The sequence below is a fragment of the Zonotrichia albicollis genome, chromosome 15, assembly GCF_047830755.1.
Source record: "Zonotrichia albicollis isolate bZonAlb1 chromosome 15, bZonAlb1.hap1, whole genome shotgun sequence".
Taxonomy (NCBI): domain Eukaryota; kingdom Metazoa; phylum Chordata; class Aves; order Passeriformes; family Passerellidae; genus Zonotrichia; species Zonotrichia albicollis.
Window position 1 is genome coordinate 4,784,532 of NC_133833.1, and position 26,785 is coordinate 4,811,316.

The 26,785-nt window shown below is 43.3% G+C and overlaps 1 protein-coding gene across 10 annotated transcripts in view; it reads right to left on the reverse strand.

Moving 5' to 3' along the window:
- SGCD (sarcoglycan delta) overlaps positions 1–26,785 on the reverse strand; it is a 309,019-nt gene that overhangs the window by 97,328 nt on the left and 184,906 nt on the right. For 7 of the 10 annotated variants that reach the window (XM_074552380.1, XM_074552378.1, XM_074552379.1 and 4 more), the window contains one exon: positions 24,225–24,410. In XM_074552380.1, coding sequence (XP_074408481.1) covers positions 24,225–24,410 — 186 coding nt within the window. The remainder of the gene's footprint in view (positions 1–24,224; positions 24,411–26,785) is intronic. The other 3 variants (XM_074552384.1, XM_074552385.1, XM_074552386.1) reach the window with 1 other exon arrangement.

Here is a 26,785-nt window from a genome sequence, read left to right on the forward strand (position 1 = left end):
ACCAAAACGGCAGCAACACCAAAATTTTAAAGTTATTTAGACTGAAGAATTACTTTGGCTCCTGGCTGAAGTTTCAGAAAGAAGAATAATTTGTGACTAAGTATTCATGCATCTTCCTGGGCACTCTGAGCGACACCTCTGCCACAAAGGAGAGGGATGTGTGACCTGCAAGCAGAGCCTGGGCTAGGGGACACATGGACACTGCTGCCCTGCTGAGGGCCTCAAACTGCCCACAGTCCCATTTCCAAACTCACCAAATGTGAAAGCACAAGAAAATGCTTTGGGCTTTTCACGTACTGTGAAATTTGCACACACTACAAAAATGAATCCCTGTTTCTCCTTCTGTGCTCACTGAACTCCACAGTTCAAAACTTTGAGTCCTTAATCAGTTCAGCCAAAACATATTTATTCAGAATAGGGTTTTTCTGAGATTTTGACTCAAGTCATACAAAAGAAGATCTCCTAAGCCACACACAGATAATGCTGCACTCTAGACTCCCGTTCTTGCTTTTATGCAGTTTTATAAAGAAGTCTGTCCTCCTCCCTTTTTGAAAGAAAAACCTTTCATAGTTTTCATAAAGGAGTTGAGAGTATTTAACAATTACCAATCTCCAAAGGCACGTTTAACTTCCCTCATTTACAGAGCTGCTGGATAATATTTACATGTTCTCAGCTCCCACTGGTGACCTCTCTTTCCCTACCAACAGTACTCCTCAGTTCCCATACTTTCAAAAGTAAATATTTTTACTTGCTTTCTTTACAAGCACATTGGAGTCATTAATCCCTTTAGAATCCAGTGCATTCATTTCTCTGGGTATAAAAGATTCCTTTTTCACCTGCACAGAGTATTTTCAATTTACCCTGAATTGCAGGAAAGGCTCCAAGTTTGCAGAAGACATGGAGCACCTGGTGCATCAGACCCTCATCTCTTCCTCCTGTGCTGCAATTCAAGCTTCTCCCTTTTGTCCTTCCAACAATAATCCTGGGGATCAGACAATCTGTGGGACTAACTAACAACCCCTCAACACAGTGATGGGTTGAATAACAGCGACACATGTTTCTGGAAGCTGATAATGAACGCTTTTGTAATTCACACAGAGAGGGACAGCACTTAAACACGGCACCACATGTACAAAAGGAGAAGGAGCCACATCCAAACCCATTCCGTGCATTTTAACAAACAATTAGAAAGAAAAGATGTCTGAGATTGAAAGGAAAAAAAAAAAAGAGGAAAAAGTTAAGTGGGCACAAGATGGAAAAGGTGTGATTTATTCTCATGTTTCACTTCAGGTATTTTTAGGTATTCAAGACTGAGCCATAAGATGAAGACTTTATTCTTGTCTGGTTTTTTTAACTTTGCTAAGCTCATCACACCTGGCAGAACATTTCCTAAAGGCTGCCAAAACCTGAAATCAATTTGTGAAACAATAATCAGCCATTAATTGATTTTTGATTCCCTATTCATCCCAATCAAATTCATCTATGCACTCTCATAAATCCATGATTATTACAATCACTCTGTCATGTTTGTCCTTCCTTGCAGGATGGAGCACAAAAAGGAAAAGCCACAGTAATTCTGTGGGATGCCACCAACCAGGTGCTACAAACTGACACCAATACTGATGGTGCCTCTCTGCATCTGGTTTATTCCTCCTGCTCCCTTGAACCAAAGCACAACAGCTCAGCCAATATTTGGGAGGGAGCAGAAGCTGCACAATGACAGCTTGGCTGGTGAGCCTCTCCTCGAATCGCTCAGACCTCGAGCTTATCGAAACCTGACTTCTCCAGAACAACCTCCAAAATGTGACTAATAGGCTGATTCTCCTCCAACAATATCTATCTTGGTTCCTGCTGTAAAATAATCAATTACACTAAATGGAATTATTTATACAGAATACGAAAGCAGTTCGGCTTTGGTGGAAGTAATATGCTTATCAGATGGATTAAGATCTAATAGGCTTTTCTCTCTCAAAGTATTGCTGTTCCTGATAGTCTATCAACCCTCTTATGTAAATTACTTTGCTCTTGACAACATAAATTAGATGAAAGAACTATATTTTGTTTACAGATTTCAAGTAACAGGATTTTAAATGTATTTTAAAACCGTGCCAGTACAATCAAAAACTGTGTTTATGAACTGAAATTGCCCTAGCTTATTACAACTAATGAAACAAAAGTGAGCTCTGCATACTTTTTGTTAATATGGTGACTCCATGAAAATCAAATATTTATGTCTTTGGTCTAGACGAATTAATACACAATTTCTCTACCACAGAGGGAGAAAAAAAAAAAGCCAATATCTTCCTTAATGGGTGGCTTAATGGAGTATCTTATTTCTCCAGGCTCAGCTCAGAAGAGCTGAGGTCTGCACAAGGGTTCAGGGCAAAAGGGAGAGGAAAGCAGGAGCGGATGCCTGGAGCCAGCCTGGGAGCACCAGCAGCACAGGAGGATGCCAAATGCTGGCTCTTCATGGAGACTGCACAGTCAACTGCTGCTCCAGGAAAACTTGATCAGCACCACATTTAAGAACATTTACTCAGATTTATGGGAGTTGTGTTGGACTTCTCCCACCTCTTTCCTTCAGGAAGATGGTAGAGGAGCCCTTGGTACTGCACTTGAAATGAGAGTTCCATTAGAAGTCCTAAAAGCATTCTTTAGAATATCTTTATCCTACACAGCTCAAAAAACATTTCTTAAAATGCATGCAGGAAGTCGAAGCAGTAGATTACTTAATATATTTAGTATATTTAGCTATATGGAAATGGTATCAAATAAAGCAAAACTTTGGACTTGGATTGATGTGAAAATACAGGAAAAGACAGAGATTTGGGCATTTGTAGATTCATTTTTTAAACCTGGGTAACACAGCACAAAAGCAGTTTGGCTCAATATGCCCATTTCACAGCTCTGGACTAATTAATATCAAGTAAATTACAGTTGGCCCAGAGCTTGGATAAGCAAAACATAACAACACACACTAAAACAAGTCTTAAATAATTTCACCAAAGCCCAGATGATTTCGCTATGAGATGCAAATAAGCATTTTTGCCAAAAGAGAACAAATAATTTATGATGCTATTTAAAAGCTGGTAACTGCTTCTCTTATCTGAAAAAAAAATAATAAAAAAAGGGAAAAAGCCGAGTCCCTGGCTTGATTATGATTCACTGTGTGTGTCAGTCCTCTGCATCAGGGGAGTGAGAGCATCCTTTTATCTGTGTTATTCGTCAGGACAGATTGAATAATGACAAGTGGAGTGCCGAGCAGAGTTTACTCACAGATTGGTTAACATCATTTTGTTCCCAGAACAAGTCTCACCGGCCCTTATCAGGAGTCTCCCAGAATTGTTTGAAAGTTACAGGCAGCACACCAAGAAAATTAATTTCCCTGTCTCCCTCCCAGTGTTGTCCAAATCCTGTTACCCTTATTCACACACAGCAATTCAGCGATCTGAGCACGCAGGGCTGCTGCATTTCTGCTTAGTCTCACTAAACCCAGTAAAATAAAATTTCCACAGAACCATGCAGGGTTCCTTTTCCATTAGGCTTGCAGATGAAATTTTCTTTTACACACACACATATTTTATTGCTGTTTGCTCTAAATTCACTGGCAGCAATTATGAGCTTTGCTCACCAACAAATGACAACATTGGAGGGTTTTAACAGAAACATGGTTCAAGCAGCAGCTGTTTGGCCCCAAGAGTGTGGAGTTCCTCCACTGCTGAAGGAACCATGCCAGCAGAGAGATGCCACTTCTGATTTACAGCAAGAGACACACCAGGGATGTTTTTATGCCTTGGGAAATCCAAAGCTCCAATATTCGAAGAATATAGATTTTTCTCAGCTTGCTACCAGAATTAGGAAAAATATATGTGACTGTATTTTTTTATGTATTACTCTTTCAAGTTTGCCTTGAGATTTCAGCTTTATGAATGGATCCAAGAGAAATTATACAATGGGAAGTTGCTTGTACAGTGCTGACTGGGAAGATGAATGCAGGGAGAAAATTAACAGATAAAAAAAGCTCCACCAAGATGTTCTAACTCAAATATGGATGGGTGCAACTTTCAGTGCCAGCTTCCTACAAGAAACATAGGCTGTCTGATTGCACCCTGCATGTCTGCATGAGCATCTCTAGGTCTGTGCCATGAATTTTTAAACACATATTACCTTTTTTAATCAAATTCAGCAAAGATGATGCTGATGATTTCATTTACCTTCTGCTTTAGTGGAGACCTCAGCATGCAGTAATGTGCCGAAGAAAACAAATCCATGGTTTGAGCCTTATGCTTGTTTTCAAACAAATTTCTGGTGTTTTACCTCTCATCAACATCTGTGAAAGCTGCCCAAAACTGCTCACAGCAGCATGGGCACAAATGAGAGGTTTTTCCACCCTTCTGAGTAGTCTGCCCCAGTTCTGGCAAACCAGTCAGGATTTCTGCTCCTCAGTGCTGAAGCCAGTTGGGATCCCTGCAGCAGAACCAAGAGAAGGAACCATGGTTTGTACATTTCTGCCAAGAGATGCAAGAAATCTTCAAAGGGTGAATTTCTCCCAGATCTCCCATCTCGTCACTTCTGACCACTGGGTCCCCTTCCCTAGGAGCTGTCACCTTGTTGATCCACTCTCCAAATCAACCCACAGCTTGTCATGAACTAATTCAACACTCTCAGTTTTAATTCCACCACACTTGAAAATGGTGGTGGTTTGGTTTGGTTTTTTTTTCTTTAAATTTATAGGCTAGAGGCACAGTAAATAAAATTTACAGTACTTTCCTGAGGACAAGTGAAAAACACTGAGGTTACAGATCTCTCCAGAATGGATGCTGAACAGATGTTTTCAATGTCTGCATTCTGAACTGAAATTAAAGGACACAAATGTCTATGGCTTTAAGATCTCTGCCAACAGCTCGTTAATACCAACAAATGGCATATAGTGATGCCTCAAAATGGGTGATTTTTCTAATTCTCCTTTTTGGGAAATAAAATTTAACCAACTAAACAAAATACAAGAGAGAGAAGTGAAAAAAAATATCAAATAATAAAATCAAGAACTTAAAACAGGATCTTAAAAGTCCCAGCTACAAAGCCTGACAGCCATGCAGAAGTCTGACAGCAGAGATAGGGTTTAATATTCTCTTATGTGAGAGAGCTTTGAATCTCATTTAATTTTATCAGATTTAGAATCATTTGCTAAGGTCCAGACAGCCAACTAGTGTAAATCAGTTGAGCTCCATTAACTTCTACGGAATTACAGTTTCCAATTTACATCAGCTGAGAACCTTGCTGTTATGCTGCTATTATTAGCTGCTATTTATAATGCAATAATACCTAAAGCAATCATCTTCAACATGTGGCTCAACAGGCTCTCTGGCATTGTCCTGCAGGCTCTGGAAGACTCTGCTCCTCCAGGCCATGCTGCCCAGAGGAGCAAAGTTTTATGAGTTGTATTACATGCTCCACAATCAAACAAATGGAGTGCTGAGGATGGCGTCCACTAGTTAATTCTGAAATCTGAGCATAGGTTTGCTGTGATATAGAAATATAATAATTACAGACCTAATAGTAACAATCATGTATTGTATTATGTAAAAGCTGTCCCTCTGTCTCATAGTGGTGATAAGCAAGGGATTGGGAAGGAGAAAAAGGAGAAAACAGGGCCAGAGAATGACCTGACAAAAGGACAGCTCTGGAGCTGCAGGGAGAAGTGGAAGTCCTTCACTCTCCAGGGTGATGGCTGGGTCATTGCTTCTCAGGGAGTTAAAAACCATCCACTCCCAAAGCTGTACAGTATGAAGACTACAGAGACCCAAATCCCTCATTTCCTAGTTTTAAACAGAAGCTCTGAAGCTTTGCATTGCTCTCTGCAACCCAGAGTGAAGGCAGCCCCCAATCCCAAAGCTGAGCCCCCTTCAGAGACAAAGCAGATTTTTCTCTGAGTTTTGGCACTGCCCTGTGCCCACACCAAGGCAGTGTGGGAGGATGGACACTGAGATCTGCTGTGAGCAGGAGGGGGTACACAAAGAAGAGGCAATTCCCATTAACAAATGCAGCATGAGGCCACATCTCATGGGACAATCAGAACTTTGCAGCTTTCCTAATCAAAGCAGCCTCTGTTCCCTCCCTGGCTGCCTCCCTTTTTTGAAGCTGAACTTCTGTTAAGTTCAAGGCTCCAAAAGAGAAATCCTGTGCAGATCTTTCTCTTTTTACTTATGAACTCCTACTCAGTAGACTTCAATCTCACAAAGTGCTCCAGCTCAGGCAAAGTTTCTCTGAAGCAAACGGGAGTGCTCACACACCTGAAGGGCAGAGCTTGGCTGGATCAGGGTGGCAGCTTCCTTCTCACCAGGCTCTGAGGCAACAGGACACTGTTAAATATAGCAGGCCCTCTGTTCAATGGATTTATTTTCCTCCTGGACTATCAGTGGCTGCCAGGTTTCACAGCAGTGCTGTCCACAGGCTGCCACTGCTTGTCCCCAGTGAGAGACACGGTGGGTGCTGGCAGAGGAGTAAGACAGATCATCTCTGAACACATAAATATTGTGAAAAAGTTTCCCATTAGCACCCAATAAACTGTTACTTGCTTCCAGCAAACACCACATTAGAACATCTTATTCTGCCCCTGTCAATAATCTGGCTGAGCACAAATCCTGACTGTTTGCTGGGTTTGTGCTGCTCTCTAGGAGGATGATTGAGAGCTCTGTATAGACTGATCAAGCAACCCATTAATATTTCACAGCTGGGCTCGGGCTGACTGGCAGCAATTATTCCACAGATTACTTTTTCATTTGAAGTGCAGCTGGTCATCCATTACTTTCTCCACGGCTTTGAAGCTCCAATAATTCCAATTATTTTTATCAACAGGAGACAGGTAAACTGGCTCTATGGAAATCTTCCCTGACACGGGCACTGAGTAGTGACTCAGCCCACCTCCATTACAAACGCACTCATGAGAGCTCAGATGTTTGTGTACAGTGGCAAACTCCCTGATTTTCCAATCTAGAACACAGTGTGTATTATTGCTGTAAAAGCCTTTAACTTTAGTTTAAGCTCAACGTTGGCAGTCACCAAGCTTTCCTTATGTGCTCTATTACCTTAGACAGGGCTGGAGACCATCAACTGGTTTCCATTAATGAAGATATTGTCAAATCTCTAAATGGCATCTTTCAAAAATAAGGCCTTGCAGAGCCACAGGGCCACAATGGGCAATCTCATCCCTGAAGGTTGTTCAGCACCATTCCACAGCCCCGGCAGAACCTCTGGGATTGAGCTCCTGGAGAGCTGGATGTGGCTGAAGGGACACAAGGGCAGCTCTCCCACCTGGAGGGCACCTGTGGAATGCAGATACTGAGGGGCAGGATGGTTCTCTCATCACAGTGGGGATTTCCTGCATTGCTCAGAGCAAAGGGAGCCTCTCAAGCTCTCCCACATTTCCTGCCAGCTCTCTCCTTGTACACAGCACCACAGATCAAAACCTGATATTGTACAGACAGGAAGGGTTCAGAGTAAAACTGGCAATCAGATCCAGTCTGCAAAAGTTTGCATTAAATCCTGGAAGCATTAGCTGGATTGAACCTGACTGCTAAAGAGTTATTCTCCCCTGCTTGACTGGAAGGTCACAGACATCCCTGATATTAACAGCCTGGCAGAAGTCAAGGCTCTGTGTGCATGGACTGCTCTCTCCCCATTCCTCATCTGCCCACAACTTTCTGCTCCACTTGCTCAGCAAGTGGGCACTTTGAATAATGTGGGAAAACACCACTTATGTATTCATAGGGTTCCTCTGTCTCACTGCTGCAGTACTGCCAACTTTGCTTCAGGACAGAATTTTATTCTGCACCCATTCTTCTTAATCTGAAGGTCTGTTTAAAAGGTCTGCTCCACAAAATGATAGTTCTGGTGCTCACTGCTCTGCTCTAATAGCAGCTACATTTACTTCATTTCAGTGGGAGTGAGATTGCTTCTCTTTGACTCAGTGGGAGGGAAACTCGTGGGATTTCTTCCAAGTCATCCCTTGAGCATGTGCACTGTAGCAGCTTCTCTTACATTAGGGCCAGGCTAATAGGATTAACAAAGTGAGGCTGTAGGGCTCTTCCTTCCCCCATTATCCCCACCAAGCTCTTTCTTCTCTCCAGTGCCACCCACCAGGGATGAAGTGATGGGATGTGTGTGTCAAGTGCACGCTGCTGTCTGCATTTCTCAGCCTTCCTTTCTGCTCTACTCCCAACACAACTCCACAAGAAACACAGAGGCTCTGAGACTTCAGAGCAAGAGGCAGCCCAAAGGCAGATGCAGAGAGGTCCATTTGGGATATTCTCCTCCACAGACTGCACTGCAGCTCTGCCTCAAGCCTACATTGCTGACAACCCTCAGGATTAATGCTGCTTTCCCCAGTGTGAGCCTGCACACTCCCACTCAGCATTATGTGCAGCAATTCCTCCCCAGAGCAGGGAGGAAGCAGCAAATCCCAGATTTGAGTCTGCACTGCATGCCTGTGAATGCTGCACTGGATTTCCCCTCTCAAGGAACCACCTGCAAGGCTGAAAACCCAACTCTGCCCAGGCACAGCCCCACCTGCAGCCAGGCTTCCTTCTAGAAGGCACAGAGATTGTCCCTACATGGTGCACCCATCTCAAACACTTGAAAAACACCATTGAAAGTGTCCTTATTTCAGCTCACTGACTATGAAATACATGCATAATACCCAAGAAAGTTACCAGAAGATAATTTTACTGCTATAATAGCCCATCTTACTAAGTCCCTGAAGGCACACTCCATAAACCACGAAGCACAGGAGTATCCCAGTGGGTATTTCTGCATTGCTGCTTTTAACAAAGTGAAAAAGAAGAGTTCTGGGAGTTGTAGGACAGGTGTCCACACTCACCTCCTAGCCATGCAGGGGCCTCCCTGCTGATGCTCAGACTCCCATTCAGCAAGCCTGACTGAGCACAGCTGCTGCCATCCCAAAATGCCTCCAGCATCCCAAACCAGCTGGCCTGCTCAGATCCCTGTGCTCCCCCTGAGCTCCAGGTGAGGCTTCCCAGGCATGGCCTCGGGCTGAGCTGCCAAAATCACTGTCTGCAAGGGCAACAGGCTCTGCCTGGGGAGCTGAAAACCCCCCTGTGTGCCCTGCTCTGCCTGGAGACCTGGGGCAATCAAATATTTAATGTATTGAGCACAGAACTCCCTGCTAAGAGCGAGAGCAATTAAAGACCTGCTGACTCATCAGATATCAAAGGGGAAGAGACTCAGCAGGGAATAGAAACATTCTGGAGGAGCCAGACGTCTGCAATGCACTGGGCCAGGAATTCCCATTAACAGGATCCCAAACAAGATGGGAACAATGTTTGCTTAAACTCCCCAGTGGGGAGCTGCAGCACCAAGAGGGGAAAAACCAAAGGAAAATGGGTATTTTAAAATTTATAAAGAATTTGTCCTTAATTCTGCAATAAAGAATGTCAGAAGATGGCAGTGTTATGGTTCTGGATGCCTGCAAGCTGACTGTGCAGCCCAAGGAGCAATGTGGATATTTTGGAAAATATCCTTTCAGCTTTTTCTGCAAGCCAACTGTGCATGGGCATATGTTTTATTAGGGGGCCACTCCTGGCATTTCTGCTTGGCATTTTTTCCTGCATGTGTTGCTTGCTGGCCCTGAACCAAAGCCCTGGATGAAGGAAGGTGAGTGTGAGTCTGAGCCAGGGACTGGATCCTCAGGTCACCTCTGAATTTTCCTGAGCAGAAGGCAGCGTGTGCAGCTGCTGAATCTGTGTGCTGGTAACTCTCAGGGAAAAGGATTAAAAGGCAAATCTCAATTCCAATAAACTCATCCATGAATTAACAAAAGCCAAACTGAACATTAATATCCATGTGAGCAAGGCTGCTGTGAGTAACCAGGTCCCATAAGTGCCTGTGTGAAGTGACTTGGAATTTTCTGTGATTCACTGTCAGGAGACATTAAAAATCTATGAAATTGAGAAGTTCCTAAAGCTGACAATGCTGAAAGGATTTCTACAACATCACTGCACATCCTTTCAGAAAAACCCACGGCATTGCTCACTGGTCAGCAGCACAGGGCTGGACAGGAGTCCAAAATTTGTGATTACCAGCCAGGTTTGGCACCTCCAGTGCTGCAAAACCACACTGAAACCCAAGGAACTGCCCCAGCACAGGACTGGTGCCTCACAGCTGACCAGCTGCTCCTTTGGGAAAACACCTTTGACACCACTGAATGTTTACTCCTCCAAATGTCATAACCAAAGACAAATAAACTTTCTCTCTGCAATGTCAAAAGTGCAATTTAAAAACCACAAGGACTGGACAAAGCTGCTGTTCCTCTCTGCTCCAGAATGTTCCTCTGCTTCCTCTTCCACAAACCTGACTGGTGTCCTGCAAATATTCCCATAAAATTACCCACCTGTAGAGACAACATCCTGATTTCTCTGCCTGAAGGTCACTCAAGTGAATCTGTGTCCCTCACTCGAGGTGCTCAATTTGGCTAACCATAAAGCAAAGTGCCCTTTAAGTGTGTATCACTTTAGCCCTAAAACACCTAATCATTAACAATTTAAAGCCAAAAGGAATTTAAGTGAGTTAGACATCCTGTAATAGGCCTTTTGACTAGGGCCATTAGGAACATTTTGGTTCAGTTCAGCCATAATTTATCATCCTGAATGGAATTTACCTGAAAGGCAAGCAGTGCCTTCAGCTCTTGGAGCTATTCTCCTAAAAAAAAAAAAAAAAAAAGAAAAAAAAGAAAAAAAGAAAAAAAAGAAAAAAATCCATTCAGCTTTTATGATTTCCTAAATACCTTAAGGTTATGAATACCAGATAGCTTCCAGCTAGGCATTTACTGTGTCTGTAATAGCCAAAACCTATCCAAAAATCTCCTGAGGCTAAATACTGCAGAGAGAGAGAAAAAAAGTAATAATTTTATATTCCTGTGCCTGGTAGGAGAAACCTGCTGCAAGAAGGTTAAAGCAGGGTAGAGTGGTTTACCTCCCCAGGTAATTATCACAGCTTGGGCAGCTCCTCAGCCAACAGCAGCTCTGCTGATCAGGGCACCCACAAAAGCAGCAGAGCTACCCTGGAACCTCTGCAGAGCATCCCCCAACGCCAATGCACTCCTGGATGGAGATGGTAAATTAAGAAATGGGCACAGCTTAGCTATTAAACAGCAACAGGGCCATAAAATAAGACATTTCAGCAACTATATGGGATTTTTAGGCTGGTGTCAACTTATAGTGATGCTCCAGTTATTCTGTGGAATAGAAAGTCTGACAGCCTCTATAAACATGGCTCATTTTTATATGTGAAAGGTATAAAAATGCTGATGCATTATACTGTTGTATATAAACATGAAAAATAGCAAAGGTAAGCCAGAAAAGGTTTAAGTCCTTCAGAATTTAATAGAAAAAATATCCAACCATCTTTCTGAGTGATTACAGAAAAATTATATCCCTATCAAAGAACTGTGAAAGATAACAGAAAGCTGCTGGGATGGACATGTTCTCTGCTTAATTTAGTAGATTTTGAATGTCATTTCTATGAAACTGTAGTCACTCCATTATTCTTCAGTTTTAAAGATTTTTTTTTTCCTATGTAGATGTGTGGAACGGCTATGAAATACCTGAAATATTGCTCTAAATACCAGAATATAAAAATACCATACTCTCACCTTACACTGCTAATACTGACATGTATTGTTTCTCCCTCCTACCCACAACAGAAAAACCTGCATGGCACCAGATTTCTTTAACACAAGGCATGGACCACCCTCTCACTTCAGCTGCAGAAATCTCAGTACAGCTGGGCTGGCAAGCCTCAGCACAGGAAAGGGATTGTATTGAGCAGAGAGGTCCATTCCTTTGATTATAACAAGATGATGTCGAATGCCTGACTTGGCATGGCTGTGAATGACTTTTAGTGGAACTAAGGTCAAGAAAGATGGGAACTTATTAAAAATAAATACATCAGAGGAAGGGAACATGCATGCTCTGAGACTGCCACTGACTGCAGGTTTAAGAAATATTTAATTCACTCATTAAAACTCAACAGAGGCACCTCTGATTGGACTCCTCATCCACAGAATGAAAATGGAAGGGCAGAAAAACAGTGTTTGAGTACAAGCCCTCAGTAATGAAGACAATACCACATCCAGCAAGGTCATCTATCCCCCATCCCCATGGCACAGACACAACTGGCACTGCCACGTGCCTGCAGAAAGTGCAGGCAACTGCTCTGCTTCCTCTTCCCATCCTTTGAAAGGATTTTCACAGGGAGCTGGCAGCTTTGGTAAGCAATTAGTGTATATTACTGAGACACTTTGCAGGGTTTCTAGAAGCCAGAAGGAGCCACGCTGGGAGATCTGCTTTCTGCCCTAAATATAGCAGAGTAAGAAATGAAATGCGAGTGCCAGATTTCAGTGGGATTTCCCAGGGTGAAATGCAGTGCACACATGGCTCATTAGAGACCTTTAAAACAGAAACAAGAGCTACAGATTGCACCAGAGTATTCCCTTCCCAGTGCTGCTGCTGAAAACATTTTGGATGGATGGTGGTCATTTCCCCATAGTGGATCTCATCATCTCTCAGTGAGCATTTCAGCCAGCGCCTCCAACATGAGCATCAGGGAGAACTGTGACTGAGCAGAGAGTTCAGCCATTTAACTTCACATTTCTTACTGGATGGATTCATTTCAAGAACAGGAAAACATGCAGTGAGGAAAAGGGAAGAGAAATGAGCACAACTGATTAGTTTACTCTCATTTACAGGGGTGTAATTGTCCACCATTTCCAGGTTCCTATGACATGTTTCCAAAACTGGAAGCCTGTTTCTGCAAGACTTCAGAGCATGGATTTGAATTATTTTTTCCAGCTATTTCTGTCTGCAGAGCTCTCTTGGGTCCTTGTATATGTTCTGAACTGCATAAATCCTCACAGTATCTATGTATTTGTTTTAAACTGGCAAACTTCATACGTGAGTGAAACCCATTTAACGTGTCACCCTGTAGATTATTACCAACCCACAGCAATAGCCTCTTCTATTGCCTATAAGAGGGGAAAAGTAACTCCAAAACCCTCCAAACTAGGATAGACTCTTCTTTGCAATTCCCCAGACACTGTCAATAATTCAAAGTTTAAATTCCTGTCCCTTGCAGTTGCCTTCTGGGGCTCTGTGCTGCCAGGCTGCTCTTCCCTCACTTGTAACTCTGCAACCCCAACTTGATGCCACCCATTTACATCCCTGCAAGAGGAGAACTGAGTCACGAAACAACTGACTGGCCACTCCACGTGTGTTTAGCATAATTTACAAGCAAAATTAGAATTAACAGCCTTCCCACCCCAGGTTCTGACCCCATCTACAGCAAGACTTCTGCCCTCAAGTTCAAAGCTGCTCCCTTGTGCAGATTTCTCCTGTAGGGAAATCTCTCCATGCCATTTTGGTGAGTGCAAATTTGTTATGAGCTGCCCTGGCTGGCAGCTGGGAGGATGGAAAGTGACCACAGTGGTGGTGGGAGGAGAGCTGAGGATGCCCCAACTCCTGACATGGCAAGAACAACAGGGTCTTTATTGGCCTCAGCCTTCCTGTATAGAGAATTGTTATTCCAGCCCTGAATATGTAAAAGCTCCTCATTCTCAGCTCAGTATAAAGAGGACTGACAAGGCAAACTGTTCTGCACAAAAGCTTCCTATTAGAAGAAAGATGTAATGGCAGTAAATGTAGCTCCACTGGGAAGAAGAAAGGAATTACACACATCAGCTTTCTAACATCCAGCCTGCTTCTTGGGCAAAGCACAAGGCTGAATCCTTTATCATACCAACAAAGACAAATATCTTTGGTCAATAGGAAACTTCAAATAGAGATGAAATTTGCCTTTCAATCTATACCTGCTGGTGAAGTGAAATGTTCTCCCTTCTAGACAAAGCAGTTTTCTGTAAATCCACCTGGTATTTCCACAACTCAGCCATCAGCTGCTCAGGCTGAATTCCCTCCCCTTCACAAGGCTCAAGGCATTGCTGCAAGCCTTCCATCAGCCTCCATTGATGACATCTCCTTGTAAATAAGTGCTTGATTCAGAAGAGGTTTGTCTAACTAGCACAAATATGTAACTAGCAGGAATTCCCTTTCTACTCTACTAGAGAAAACAAAGACTAAAAAAGGCATTTGATTTCCTCGCTTCCTAGAACAAAATTCTCTCATGTCTTGTTTTGAAAGATTAATATTTGTTGTCAGAAACAATACCACCCTGTTAAATAACCTGAATCAAAATCAGCACCTACACATGTCTATATGACTTGCACCTACACGAAGTACAAGTACTTCAGGACTCTGCATAAAGAATTAAAACATTTTTTTTCTTATTCTTCAAATGAAGAGGCACACTTTTTATGTTTGCTTGCTAAGAAGTTAACAGAGGCAAGTCACAAATGTTTTCATGTGTTTACCTGCAGCTGCAACTTCAAAAAAAAAGACAAACAACAATGCTCCCATTTCTGACAATTCACCCATGGACATCTCAGAGGTCACTCTAAAAGGTTTCAGTCCATCTAGAGATTTTCTGTGTTTCAGTGTAAATTAAAGAGAACCTTAGGGAAAATAAAGGACAGAAATCAGATGCACATTCCTGCTGACTTGTGAGATACCAGGCATTAATGAACAAGGTGAGAACACAGGAGAGCAGAACCCTCTCATGCTTCTCAACTTTGGTATCTTCTGTGGAAAGAATAAACAGCAGAAAATGTCCATGCCTGCTGCCACAACATACAAATACTGATTTATGTCAGGCCTGCTTTCACCATACAAGGAGGGGTTTAACAGCACCAAAGGTGTAAGCAGAGACATCACTGCCAGGAGCTGCATGGAAATGCCACCCCTGCTCTAGGGACAGACTCTATGTGCCAGGATGAACAGGGAATGGAGCTGACATGAGAAGGATACACTTGTTGCAGCATCAAAAACTAAGGCACACACAGGTGGAGATGCAGGGAAATGTCCAAGGTGTTCCCAACCCCAAAAGCTCTCCTGATGATTAACTCTGTACACCTCTAGCTGAGAAAAACCCACTCCTGTGTTTCACAGGACACACTGAGCCAGAAAGGTTTAGCCAATAATAACCACAATACTTCTGGAAGTCAAAAAACCTGTACAAAAGCAGAAACCAGCAGGAGCACTTAGATAAAAGAAGTGCACCTGCACCCCTGCATCTGTAGCACAGCAGCTCAGGAATATGGGCTGTGCCTTGGATTTCTCATCAGCACACCACAAACCAGCCTTTGCAATAATGAAACTTGAATTTTAGCTGGTTAGCCCACACTGGAGAATCATTTCTGAGGACCCTCAGTCGCCTCAATTGCACAAGGATAAAATAATTTTCAGGGACCCCATGTGTGGGAGTGAACTTTCCAGGTTTGAGGTTGGTTTTTTTTCCCTTTTCTTGTGGTGGGATGGAACCTCAAAGCACTTCAATTAGAAGCAATTACTGGAGATGTAGAGGCTTCTCTGAGGTTAAGCTGCCCTTCATTTTCCCAAGAGAAGCCTTTAATTAAATGCAAATAATCACAAATTTCATATAGAAAATTGCCATAATTTCTCTTTTAGTTACTGGATCTCATTTGGAAAGGAAAGGGGTGGGCAGTAGCACTGGGTGGACACAAAGTAATGAGAACTCAAGAGGTTAAGGCTGAATTACCTGTGTGAATCTATTCCTCTTCTCTAAGTCTGGCTGCAAGCACATCATTTCAGTGCTAACAGGCTGTCCTTCATGCAAGTGCACTGGAGTGCAGTCCCTCAGAAAGAGGCCAAAATACAAATAATTACCTCAGTCCATCTTGCTGCTGGCCATGGCAGCGGAGGCAGGACGGGTTCAGGGCAAGATGCAATTGAAGTGGAAATGGCCAGAACTAAAACTCAAGCTATGATGAATTTGAGTGATATATTCAAGCTCATCTCCACTGCAGAGCTCTGGAAGAACAGGCACAGGAAATGGCAGCACGTATTTTAAATGCTTCTATCAAATGAGGCATGGGAGTGGAGAAGAGGTAACACAGGGATAATATTTCCCCCCTTCAGGAGGGGACAGACAGACTCTGCACAGCGCAGGGCTGCAGTCCTGGCCTCAAACCCCTCAGTCATCACAGCAAGAAGGTAAATAAAGTAAATGCACAACAGTGGAAAGAATAGGGCACTTCTGTTTTACTTTTTTGCTCAGCCAAACACGAGCTCACCTCACTGAGCAGGCAGGACCCAGCTCCACGCAAAGCACAGGAAGATTTCTGCTCCTCAGTGTTTCAGACTCTCCTCAGCCATTTACAGTTCTAAGAGAAAGCCACCTCCCTTCCCTTTCCATGGTTATGCTCCAGCAGCAGGGGCTCAGAATGCCACGAAAGCTTTTCTGAGAAGCTGATGGCTTTGCAGTTCCAGGACAAGAGGATGGAAGGATGGAGGGTACTGCAAGCAGCACCTCTGCCTGAAGGCAGCCATGCAGAACAGCTGCTTCAGAGGAATTGTATTTCTGTTCCAGCACTGGCTGCTAGGTTTTGAAAGCCTGGAAGGCCATTGCTTTCTGCTGTGCAGAGAGTGCAGGAGGGATGTTGGGAAGCTTAGAAAGAAAAAAAAGAGCTCAAGGAACAAGAGAAGCAGCAGCAGCAGCAGCAGCAGCAAACTGACTCTATGGCTCAGCATGGCACATAATTTCTGTGTGGATTCCTAAATTAAATCATTTCTGCTCCTGCACTGTGAGAATATGAGGAAGGATCAGGTTGTAGCTGTTCAGAGGACTCACTGATTATCGACATTTTAGCAGTGAGCTTGTTTTTGTTCTTTTGCACATTTATAATAATACCTTTTACATGTTCTCTAAGAGACAAATCTCTCTCTGCTTCAGAACTGCTAGTCTGAAGATCTTTTGTTGGCACTGAGATGAATGCTAATATGAAATATCTTATTTCTTCAGATGAAAGAAGCTGAGAACAATCTCCTCTGGAGGGAGGTGGCAGGAGGGAGGATCTGGGATCAAGAGTTTATGACTCACCCTGCACAGCCCACCCATGCCCTCCTTGCAGTTCCACCTCACACTGAGCAGCTCCTCCTGGGCTCTTAACCCTTCCCATTGTGCTCCCCCATCACAGCAGGGACCAGGGCCCTCTCTGCTGACTGGCAGAAATGCCTGGAAATTAAGAGTTATTCCAAAAAATAAATTATCAATCTTCCATTGCAAACCACTCCAATCCCTGCCACTCTCCTCCCTTCCCCATCTATTTGTATCCCTCTGTTCTTGGAGACATCTAACAAAGTCATCATGTATTTTTAATGCAATCAGGTATTTTCCTGCTGGGGATGTACACCAGACCAGTTATTGAGTCTCAGCAGGGCCCACACAGCAAGTCTGGAGATGATGGTTTGCCTGCACACGTGCACTGAGCTGCAGGTGTGAGGAGATGGACATTGCTGAGTTTCCCCCAAATGAGAAGCACTAATAACCAAGGGATGTGTATCTGCATGAGTATCTGCATGCTAGGGCTAAATTCTCTGGTGTCCAGGAGGAAAACAGCACCAATAAAACATTTCTCTGCTGTGGAGACATTTTTAATATCTTTCACTCCTGGTGAGTACTAAGTACAGAACTTATGCAGCAGCTTCTTTCACAGTAGAGATACCAATAAATAAAACTTCTTTGTTTTGCCTCTGAAAAATGCAGTAACTAAAATATGTTTGAGATATTTGTTTCTCCTGGATGCATAGTTCTGTTCAGATGACTTCAGTAAGAACAGTGGCTCAGAAACATCTGAGAACTGAGAGCTGGAATCCTGTCCATCAAGATGGAAGCAGAGTTACATAAACCTCAGCTCCTTGTGAAACCCAACACAAAATATTTGAGGGGAAAAAGGGCCATCTGCCATCCTAATACTCTGTATACCATAGACTGCCTTGAGCAATTGTCAAAGGAAAAACCCAAAGAGTTACCTGAGTGATTGCAGTGCAGCACATGCAACTTGGGTTAGTGGCACGAGTAGAACATTTAATATTTCACTATTCCTTCTGCTCCCACAGCATAATCTGTCAGCATAGCCAATGCCATGGCAGGCCTCTAAAAACTCAATGGTTCAGCAGGGAGTAGAGACAGAGTGGTAAAAAATATGGGGACCTTTCATCATTTTTCAGTAACAAGGATGAAGAAAGCCTTATGTGCTTGTACTGGCTGAGAAAATGTGGTTATTAGGATAATAAAAATGAAATATTATGAGAGACCAATGTTTCAAAGGTGTAACACTAGAAGAAACTGATGCATTTTAACTCAACAAATCACCACTACCAAATCTTTGATGCCCTGGAGGATGCAGCAATGAAGGGGTCAAACTTTCAATAGCTTCTCACAATATCCTATTAAAACAGACTATATTATTCTGAACTCCAAATGAGTGAAGGCAAAAAGTACTACATGTATCTTTAAAAAAAGGTAAGTAATCCCAGCTGCTTTTCATGCAGAAACAGAAACCCTCCAGGAATGAAATTTGGATATCTAAAAAAGAGTAAAATAAAAGCATAGCACACGTTATCCTCAACCTAGAGGAAAGAAATTAGAAGTTGCTGTAAAGAAAACTGCAAATAAAAAGCATTACAGTGAAGAGCTTGATCCACTGATGTCAGTGCCAAGATTCCTGCTAAATTCCAGCCGGGAAGGTTCTCACCCATAGGAACCTCTTCAGTTAATAGCACAATCACTCACAGCACTGCTGGTGTTGTCAGGCCACTGCAAGATTAACATCTTTATATCAGAAGATGCAGTCCATGTGAATGAGGAAAGGAGGGAAATACACAAAGCTCTTGGGTCATGCAATGAAGTCTCAGAACAATTACTTGTTCTACAGAAAGAGCAACATGAATTTGGATGGGAAAGTGCACAATTCTGCAATGGGTGTGTGTTTGCAAGGGGGAGAGGGAGAGAAACAGAACTTCACTCTTTCCTTAATAAGGATATAGTAATATTAATTCTAACTCCAGCCAATTTTAGCTGACTGATTACAGCTGCACCAGCAGAAGCTGAAAAGCTGATCAGAGTTCCTCCCATGTTGGCCTTACCACTGCACCTAAGAGACCCCAGAGAAATCATGAAAAGGGAACATAAACAGAACAGCCATTTTCTTCTGAGCCAATCTCTGATTTAAAAAAAAAATAAAATTAGAACAAAGTCTATTCCTTTAAATCATTAATAGAAGAATCCTGCCAGCTAGGGCAATGAGCTTTCCTAACTCTAATCCATCTTTACTGCTGTGTTATTACCCCACTGTTTTCCTGTAATTGAAATGTGGCAGGTAGTTTACACACAAGAGGGAGTAATTGTATTGGAAATAACTGTTCATAACCAAATTTTAAAAGCTCATTTTTCCTAGAAACTTTTAATAAAGAATGCAAGATAATAATGATATTTAGCATTTGTGCCATCCACAGCAGCATTTTGTCTCTCTAAATTGCCAACATTTCATTCAATATTGCTAAACCACACCCCTTCAGCTATGAATGCAGCCTGAGGCAAAAAATGGGGAAAAAAAACTGAACAATTGATGTAATTTGTTCCTGTTCAATTAAAATAATAAAATATGGCTGAACTTCATGCTAAGGGATGAAAACCTCAGCAGCACATGCAGGCACAGAATTATTTAGGTCAGAAAAGACCTCTAAGATCATTAAATCCAACCACTAACCCAGTACTGCCAATTCCACCCTAAACCCTGTCCCAAACCAGCACAGCTGCACACATCTGTAAACATCTCCAGGGATGGGGCTCTCCCAGTCTGGAGGAACATGCAAAGTTTGGCTCCTGAATACCAAGCTGCAGAATATTTTATTTACAAAACTAATCTGAAGCCTTTACTTTAGATGATTCTTAGAAGACAGCTCTCCAGAAATTTCAAGCCTTGCAGGCTGATTGGGGAAAAATATTATTATTTTCTATTTATTACAGCTCAAAGTCCAGTAGAGCCTGCCAGTATATGACTACATATGCAAACAGCTCCTACTACCAAAAAATACAATCCATAACAAGCAATAGGAAGACTGGGAAAATCAAAGGAAAAGCAAAGGTCCTCTATGGTTTGATGGGCAGACAAGTAGGTGGGTGTGTGACATTTAAATGCAGCCACAACAGGACACAGTCCTCATCTCTCCTGTTTAAAGCTCTGCCTGCTGCCTAACAGGCTATAAAGGGGTACTAATGGAGACTGCTTCAGACTCCTAGCACCATTTAAAATACCAGGCATTGTGTGCTACCCCTGTGCAAAGAGGTCAGTGCACTGTCATTGCCCATTCTCAGAGCTTTCTAGCTTTGGACTGCTTAAAATAAGGATATTGGTTTACTGTGTTTATGTAAGCACATCTTTTCTTGTAATATCCAGAAACTAATACAACAGGAAGCTTTTAAAAAAATGCTTTAAGCTCACTAGTAATAGGTGAAATAGAGACTCCCAGCACATCATTGGTGTACAGCATCAAATATCTGTGCTAATATGCACAGTCACAGGCAATGCTGCTGCTAGAGCTGCATCACTGGCTGCTAATGCAGGTGGACCAGAAAGAGGAGGTTGTTAAGCGCTCTCATTCCAGCTTTATAATTAAGTTGGGACTCGCAAACCCATGCAGGGGCTGTGCCCACCTCAGCCAAGCTCTGGGCAGCTCGAGGTTGAGCCCGCCACAGCTGGAGGTTTAGAGCAGCGCTGCTGGAGGTTTAGACTGCCACAGCTGGACATTATCATCATCACCACAGCTGGGGGCTGAGCCCACCACAGCAGGTTTCCCTCTCCAGCTGCAGGTGAGCCCCGTGCCACATTGGTGTGACTGCAGGATGCAGCTGTGGCCGTGTGGGACCTGCAGACTGAGTGTTCAGTCACACACACAACCCACAGGCACTAACAGCACTTCCCCAAGCCCAGTATGGGCAAACCACAGACCTAATAGCAGCCTTGTCCAAGGTCTGAATGAAGCAGGGCACTCTCTAAGTACCACTGGAAAGTTGAGTGCTGCATGGTGGTTTTTACCTCCATTAGGTTAGGCCACCTTGAGGGTACATTTGGGTTTCAACCAAATTGGTGGCTTTGGTCCAGATTCATTCTGTGTTTTGCCTTAAAAACCCAAGCAAGGTTTAGAGGCAGCAGCCTGGCCAGAGCTCCCTGCAGCCCCAGAGCAGCTCAGCCCTGGTGTGAATGAGCACAGCAAATGGACCTGGCCATGGGAACCAGCTGTGGGACAGGCAGGTGACATTGGAGGTCCCCTCTAGGCCTGTTTTTTACACAGCCTGTGCTGGATAAAGGCATTTAAAACAAATAGAGTATCAAACAGTACATGAGAAATGAATGATTGCTCTAGAGAACAGAGCAGACACTGAGCAGCTGTCCCCACACAGGTGTGACACTGCTTTGACAGCCCTGTGTAAGAGGCAACAGCCCACAGATACATTTGTTTAACCCTTGAACATTAAAATAAAAGCAAAACCTAGAATTCATTAGTGATGCTTGCTTGTTAACAGCCACTGATTGGAAGTTTATGGTTTGATTTCACAGGAGTCGTCTCCAGGAGCAAAGCCAGGAGGGCAGGGCTGGACAAGGAACTGGAGTGGATGGACACTGCCACAGCAAGCATGAGGAGGTGTTTTTGTATCCTGAGATTGTCTTGTTTCATCTCTTTCCCCCTTCTCCACTCTCCACTATCAGCATTTAAAACACCCCTGAGTTTTCCTGAGCAGGTTTGCTGTGCTCATTAAAATACTGTGAGCACTTATTGGCTATAATGAGCATCATTAAATTCTGGTAAGCACCAGGACTGTTCTGTGGAGTTGAACAGACTCAGGTTCTGGAAGGAGAGCTCAGGGGTAGGAAGGTGCTAGAAATGTTACATTTTCCAGAAGAACAGAAACACAAACCTTCCTCTCCTTTCTGCTGTGCGAGCACTGGGATAACTCAGACCTGTCAAGCAGCAGCTATTGCTCACTGACTACTCAGATCACTCCCCTGCCCCAGAAGGACTCTCAGCTCCCCTTATCAGAACAAATGAAAGATTTTTCCATATCTGCAACTGCTCATTTGATAATCTTCCTATGTTTGTTATTTAGAGATAAAAGTCTGCCTCTAAAAACTCACTTAGCCAAGTGGTTTTCTCAGCCTCAGGGAGTGGTGCAGGAGGGATTGCAGAGCAGGATCCAAAGCAGCTGTTGAGGCTGCAGGAGCAGCAGGAGATCAGGAGATGAATGGGTGCATACTGGGGCAAGACTCACATTTTACATGCCCAGTTCCTGTATTTATTTCCAGCTGGCGGTGCCAGAAACACTCACCCTGAGTAGTGTGGCCATGCCTACAACCATAAAGCTGCTCCCACTGCAGGACTCAGCAGCACCACCTGTGTTTTTATCACCAAATGCTGTTCATCATCCACTAGCATTAGTAGATATGAATTAACTAAGCCATACACAAATATGCTTTACCCTGGAATAATCCCCAGTAATCCGAGGGCAAGTGAGGAAACAGAATCAGACAAGAAATTGAAGATCAGTGCACGGCTCTAAAAACCAGTCTGTATCCTATGGGGGGGGACAGAGCTGCTGGAAATGGAAGATTTCTGTGCATGGCTCTAAAAACCAGTCTGTATCCTATGGGGGGGACAGAGGTTTCTGCACACATCCCTGGGATGTGGCACTTCAGCACCCGGCCTGCAAAATGCAGTGCATCATGAGAGGGCAGAAAGACCACAGATGTTCACCTGACTTTCCAAGCAACCTGTAGAGAATGACTGACCACCACCAATTAGCAAAAAAGCATCCGACTGATGTTGTGTTATTAGAAAGAAATAGAGCTGTATTCCTGAAAAGTGATACTTCGAAATCCTTTTGTTTTGTTCTTGGGTTGATACCCACAGCACTGCCTGTATGTTGAATGATCAACTCCTCCACCACCTTGGAAATATCTATTGCTCACCTCCATTAATCTAAAGAGCATGGTTCAGCATTAAATGGGTATCAAAACAGCATCCATTTCACAAGATTAAACAACTGCTCTGGTTAAGCATTAATTGCTCCACTTTGGCCACTCTTTGCCTGCTCACAGGAGCGTTTTGTGGATTACTGCTTTATAATTGCCTGCTCCCTATGCACACAGGCACTGCAATCTTCTGCACACCTTGACAGCAACCTGGTTAGAGAAAATGAACACTGCACATTCCCCTGACACAGCATTTTATCTGCTGGGTACAGGAAGCCAGAGGTTGTTTATTCAACTTCTCATGGCCCATTAATGACATAATTCTGGCCACAGCTGTTTGGGACTGCACAAGACCAAAGCAGAGGAAGAAATGCCAAAGAAACTTCAAACATGCTGCTCATATCAGAGCCTGGCTGGGAAGATCCTTGGAAGCTGTCTAGGCAAGTGTAGTTACAGCTCCCTTGGGAAGTAAAACTAGGATTAAAGCTTCAGACTTGGTTTCTCCTGAAGACTCAAACAATCTTACAATGAATAATCTCATCTGAACAAGGTGGCAATGACTACTTTGCAGAAGAGACAACTGATAACTTCATTTTCACTCTGCTTAGCCGAATTATCTAGTGAAAAACAAGGATCTACCATACATAAAGGTTCACAAGCCCTGGAAGGGGAAGGCTAACCCTGGCCAGGGAGTCTGAGCAGCAAGGGGGAGCTGCTCCAGGACTGATGTGCACCAAGCACAGCAATACAAGGATAAGGACATGCTCCACCTGAATACCACAGTCAGGGAGATATCCTGTAAATTTTTTTAATTAATGAAATTGGTTTTGTTCATTGAAATTCTGTTCATGATGCTTCGAGAACTACATCACCATGAATTTTCCTGGTCACCGAAAAAAGCAGAAAAAGTCTAAGAGAAAAGCTCAAACCTGTTCCACATCCAAGTTCAAAATAACCAATTTCATTAATTTTAAAACACTTTATAAGTGAAAATTGAGGATGGGTGATGTATATTGTTTGCATAAATACATGTATATATACATATACAGCAGATAAGAGGAACACCATTTGCAGTGCTGAGCTGATTGCTCAGCTTGGCAATATCCATCAGAAAGAGAGGTTCATTGTGTAAATCTGTTCCTCTCTGTGAAAGGACTGTCCATGGCAATGAAACACCCCATTACTGAAGCTGTATCTGAAGCCATGCTCAGCAGTAAGACCAGCACCCTCCCTCATCTTCCCCAGACCTTCCAGGGTAACCCCTACTTACAATTGTGAAGTTCATAACCTTCAGAATCCAGATGGTCATAGCAAGGTTCACCAGGATTAAAATCATTAGGAGCAGCACAAAGAAATAGAGGCACCTCTTCCTCCAGCCATAAATCCCCACTTTGTATACCTGGGGTCCTTCCGAGGTCTGCATGGTGCTCCGGTGCGGGTACTGTTCCTGAGGCATCTGAAATGAGCACAAAGAGACAACCATGGGTATTCAGGGCCAGGAAAGCCAGAGATAAAACCTGCTCCTGTCTGTGCCTCTTGGAGGGTTTGGGGTTTTTTCAGAGTTTACCAGGTGGGTAGCAGCTCTTTGGATACCTTGGTTATTTTTCCTTCTGCCTGGTGTGCTCAGTAACAGACCAGGAGAGAATGTGATGTGTTAAATGTGTGTGAATGTTCTTATAAATACACGTAAGCACTCTGGCTGAAGGTATCCTATGGAAATTACTCTGGAGTGACTCTGCTCACAGCCCCAGGTTTTGCAAGGCAGGCACTCCAGGGCCTCGAAGGATCCTGAGGGGAAAATTCTGCCTGCGTTGGGTAAAAGCAGTTGAGTTCAGCAGTTTGTTTGGAAGATGCAATATGACTTCTCAGAGGTTTAGTTTAAAAAAACATAAGATATCATCTCAAGCAAAATCATTCCTTCCAACCAAAGACAAAAAAGGCAAAGGGGAAATGTTTGCCTTTCCCCTTCCTGCACACCAATCTTGCCTAAAAAAGTGAAGCTGAAGCAAGGTTCTCCAGCTGCCACATCCTTAACAATTATCACAAATATCTGTGCTGGGAGAAGGGGAAAGGAAAGGGAAGGGGAAAGGGAAGGGGAAAGGGAAGGGGAAAGGGAAGGGGAAAGGGAAGGGGAAAGGGAAGGGGAAAGGGAAGGGGAAAGGGAAGGGGAAAGGGAAGGGGAAAGGGAAGGGGAAAGGGAAGGGGAAAGGGAAGGGGAAAGGGAAGGGGAAAGGGAAGGGGAAAGGGATTCATGTTCTCACCCTCCATTTTCAGGCTGAGGAAAGCCACGTTCTCAGGCTTCCCCAGGGATCATTTCTTACATTTTCAGCTTATTTTGATGCACAGACTGAGGAGATCATCTCTAGTAAGACAGAGTTTGCTGAGTGTTTTCCATTTTAGACTCCAGACAGATAGGAAGCCACCAAGGAGGCTCTTGCACTGTGGATTCAACACCACGAGTGTCTTCCTCAGGGCTGCTGGCACTGATGTTTGTATGCAGGGAATTACAAAATTCACATCCCAGGAGGGAGCAGTGTGAGTTCCCCTGTGGGAGTGTGATGTGCATGTCTGGAGTGAGGCAGTTTTAGGAATGAGATGCTGCTCAGGGAGGGGAGCTGGGACACCAACACACACACAGGCCGGAGCAAAGCAGATCTTTTTGCACTGCCACAACCACGCCAACCCGAACAAACTTGAACAATAATAAATCACAGAGTTTCCTCTACCTGGGGGAAATTATAACTGCAACTACTGTACAGTCAAGGATTTTATTGCCTAATATTTTAACAGGGTATCCTGGAGAACACATATTAAATGCAGCCTCTCCCTTGGAGAAAAATGAATAAATTGCATTGCTAACCCTCTCAAACCATGGAAGAGGTTTGACCAAGGAGAAACAATATGAAATACCCAGCTAAAAATACCCCTTTATTGCAAAACTTGTTTATTCACTGTATCTCTGCTTTTTTTCTTTACTTGCAGTTTCTAGGATGGAGAAAATAGCATATCCAGCTGGGGCAAAACTTTACAAACATCAAAAGAATTTATAGCAACAGAACACAACCACAAAGAGCAACTTGCATCCATACAGTAGCCTGGTTTTGAGAATTTCTCTAGTTTTGATAAAATATTTAACTCACAGCTGCCCTAACAGAGACAGAGCAACTAAAGCACTCCAACATGTGTGATGAGCAAGACTTAGCAATACAGCATAAATTCATCACAAGAAAATAGCACGGCAATTGTAGATATCATGTTCTTTCTATACAAACTCTCACACGGCCACACTTAAGCAATATTTGGTTTCTAGCTAGTGTTCCCCCCCAAACTGTAAATATTACCAAAAAATTGCTCATGTCTGTAGTTCTTCAGAGAGAGAAGACAGGATGATGGACAGACAGTGCTGAGGTGTGTTAAACAAATGAGCAGAATAAGAAAGTCTGCAAGGCTACCACCTATGGAACCACTATATCCACTATCAATAATCTGTACTATGTGGGAGGGAGAAGTATGCTAGTCATAATTTAAATTTTGGCAATTTTTCCTGACTCAAACATTGAAAAGAATTAAGGAACCAGAGAAAAAAGTACTGCTTTGAAAGAATATCCAGTGGCTGCACGTGCTGCTGACACCTCCCTCTTTTCAATTACTGAACTAAGAGTTAAGGCTGCTGCTGCTTAATAGGATTTTTCATTTCTTCTTCAGAAAAACATTAGGAACCACCACTTAATTCTGTAACAGCGGAGAAACGATAATACTGAAACAAATACAGAAACGGGAAAAGAAGCATGCCTTCCAAAGGTCAAACTTTAAAGTGAGAGGGCTTAAAGA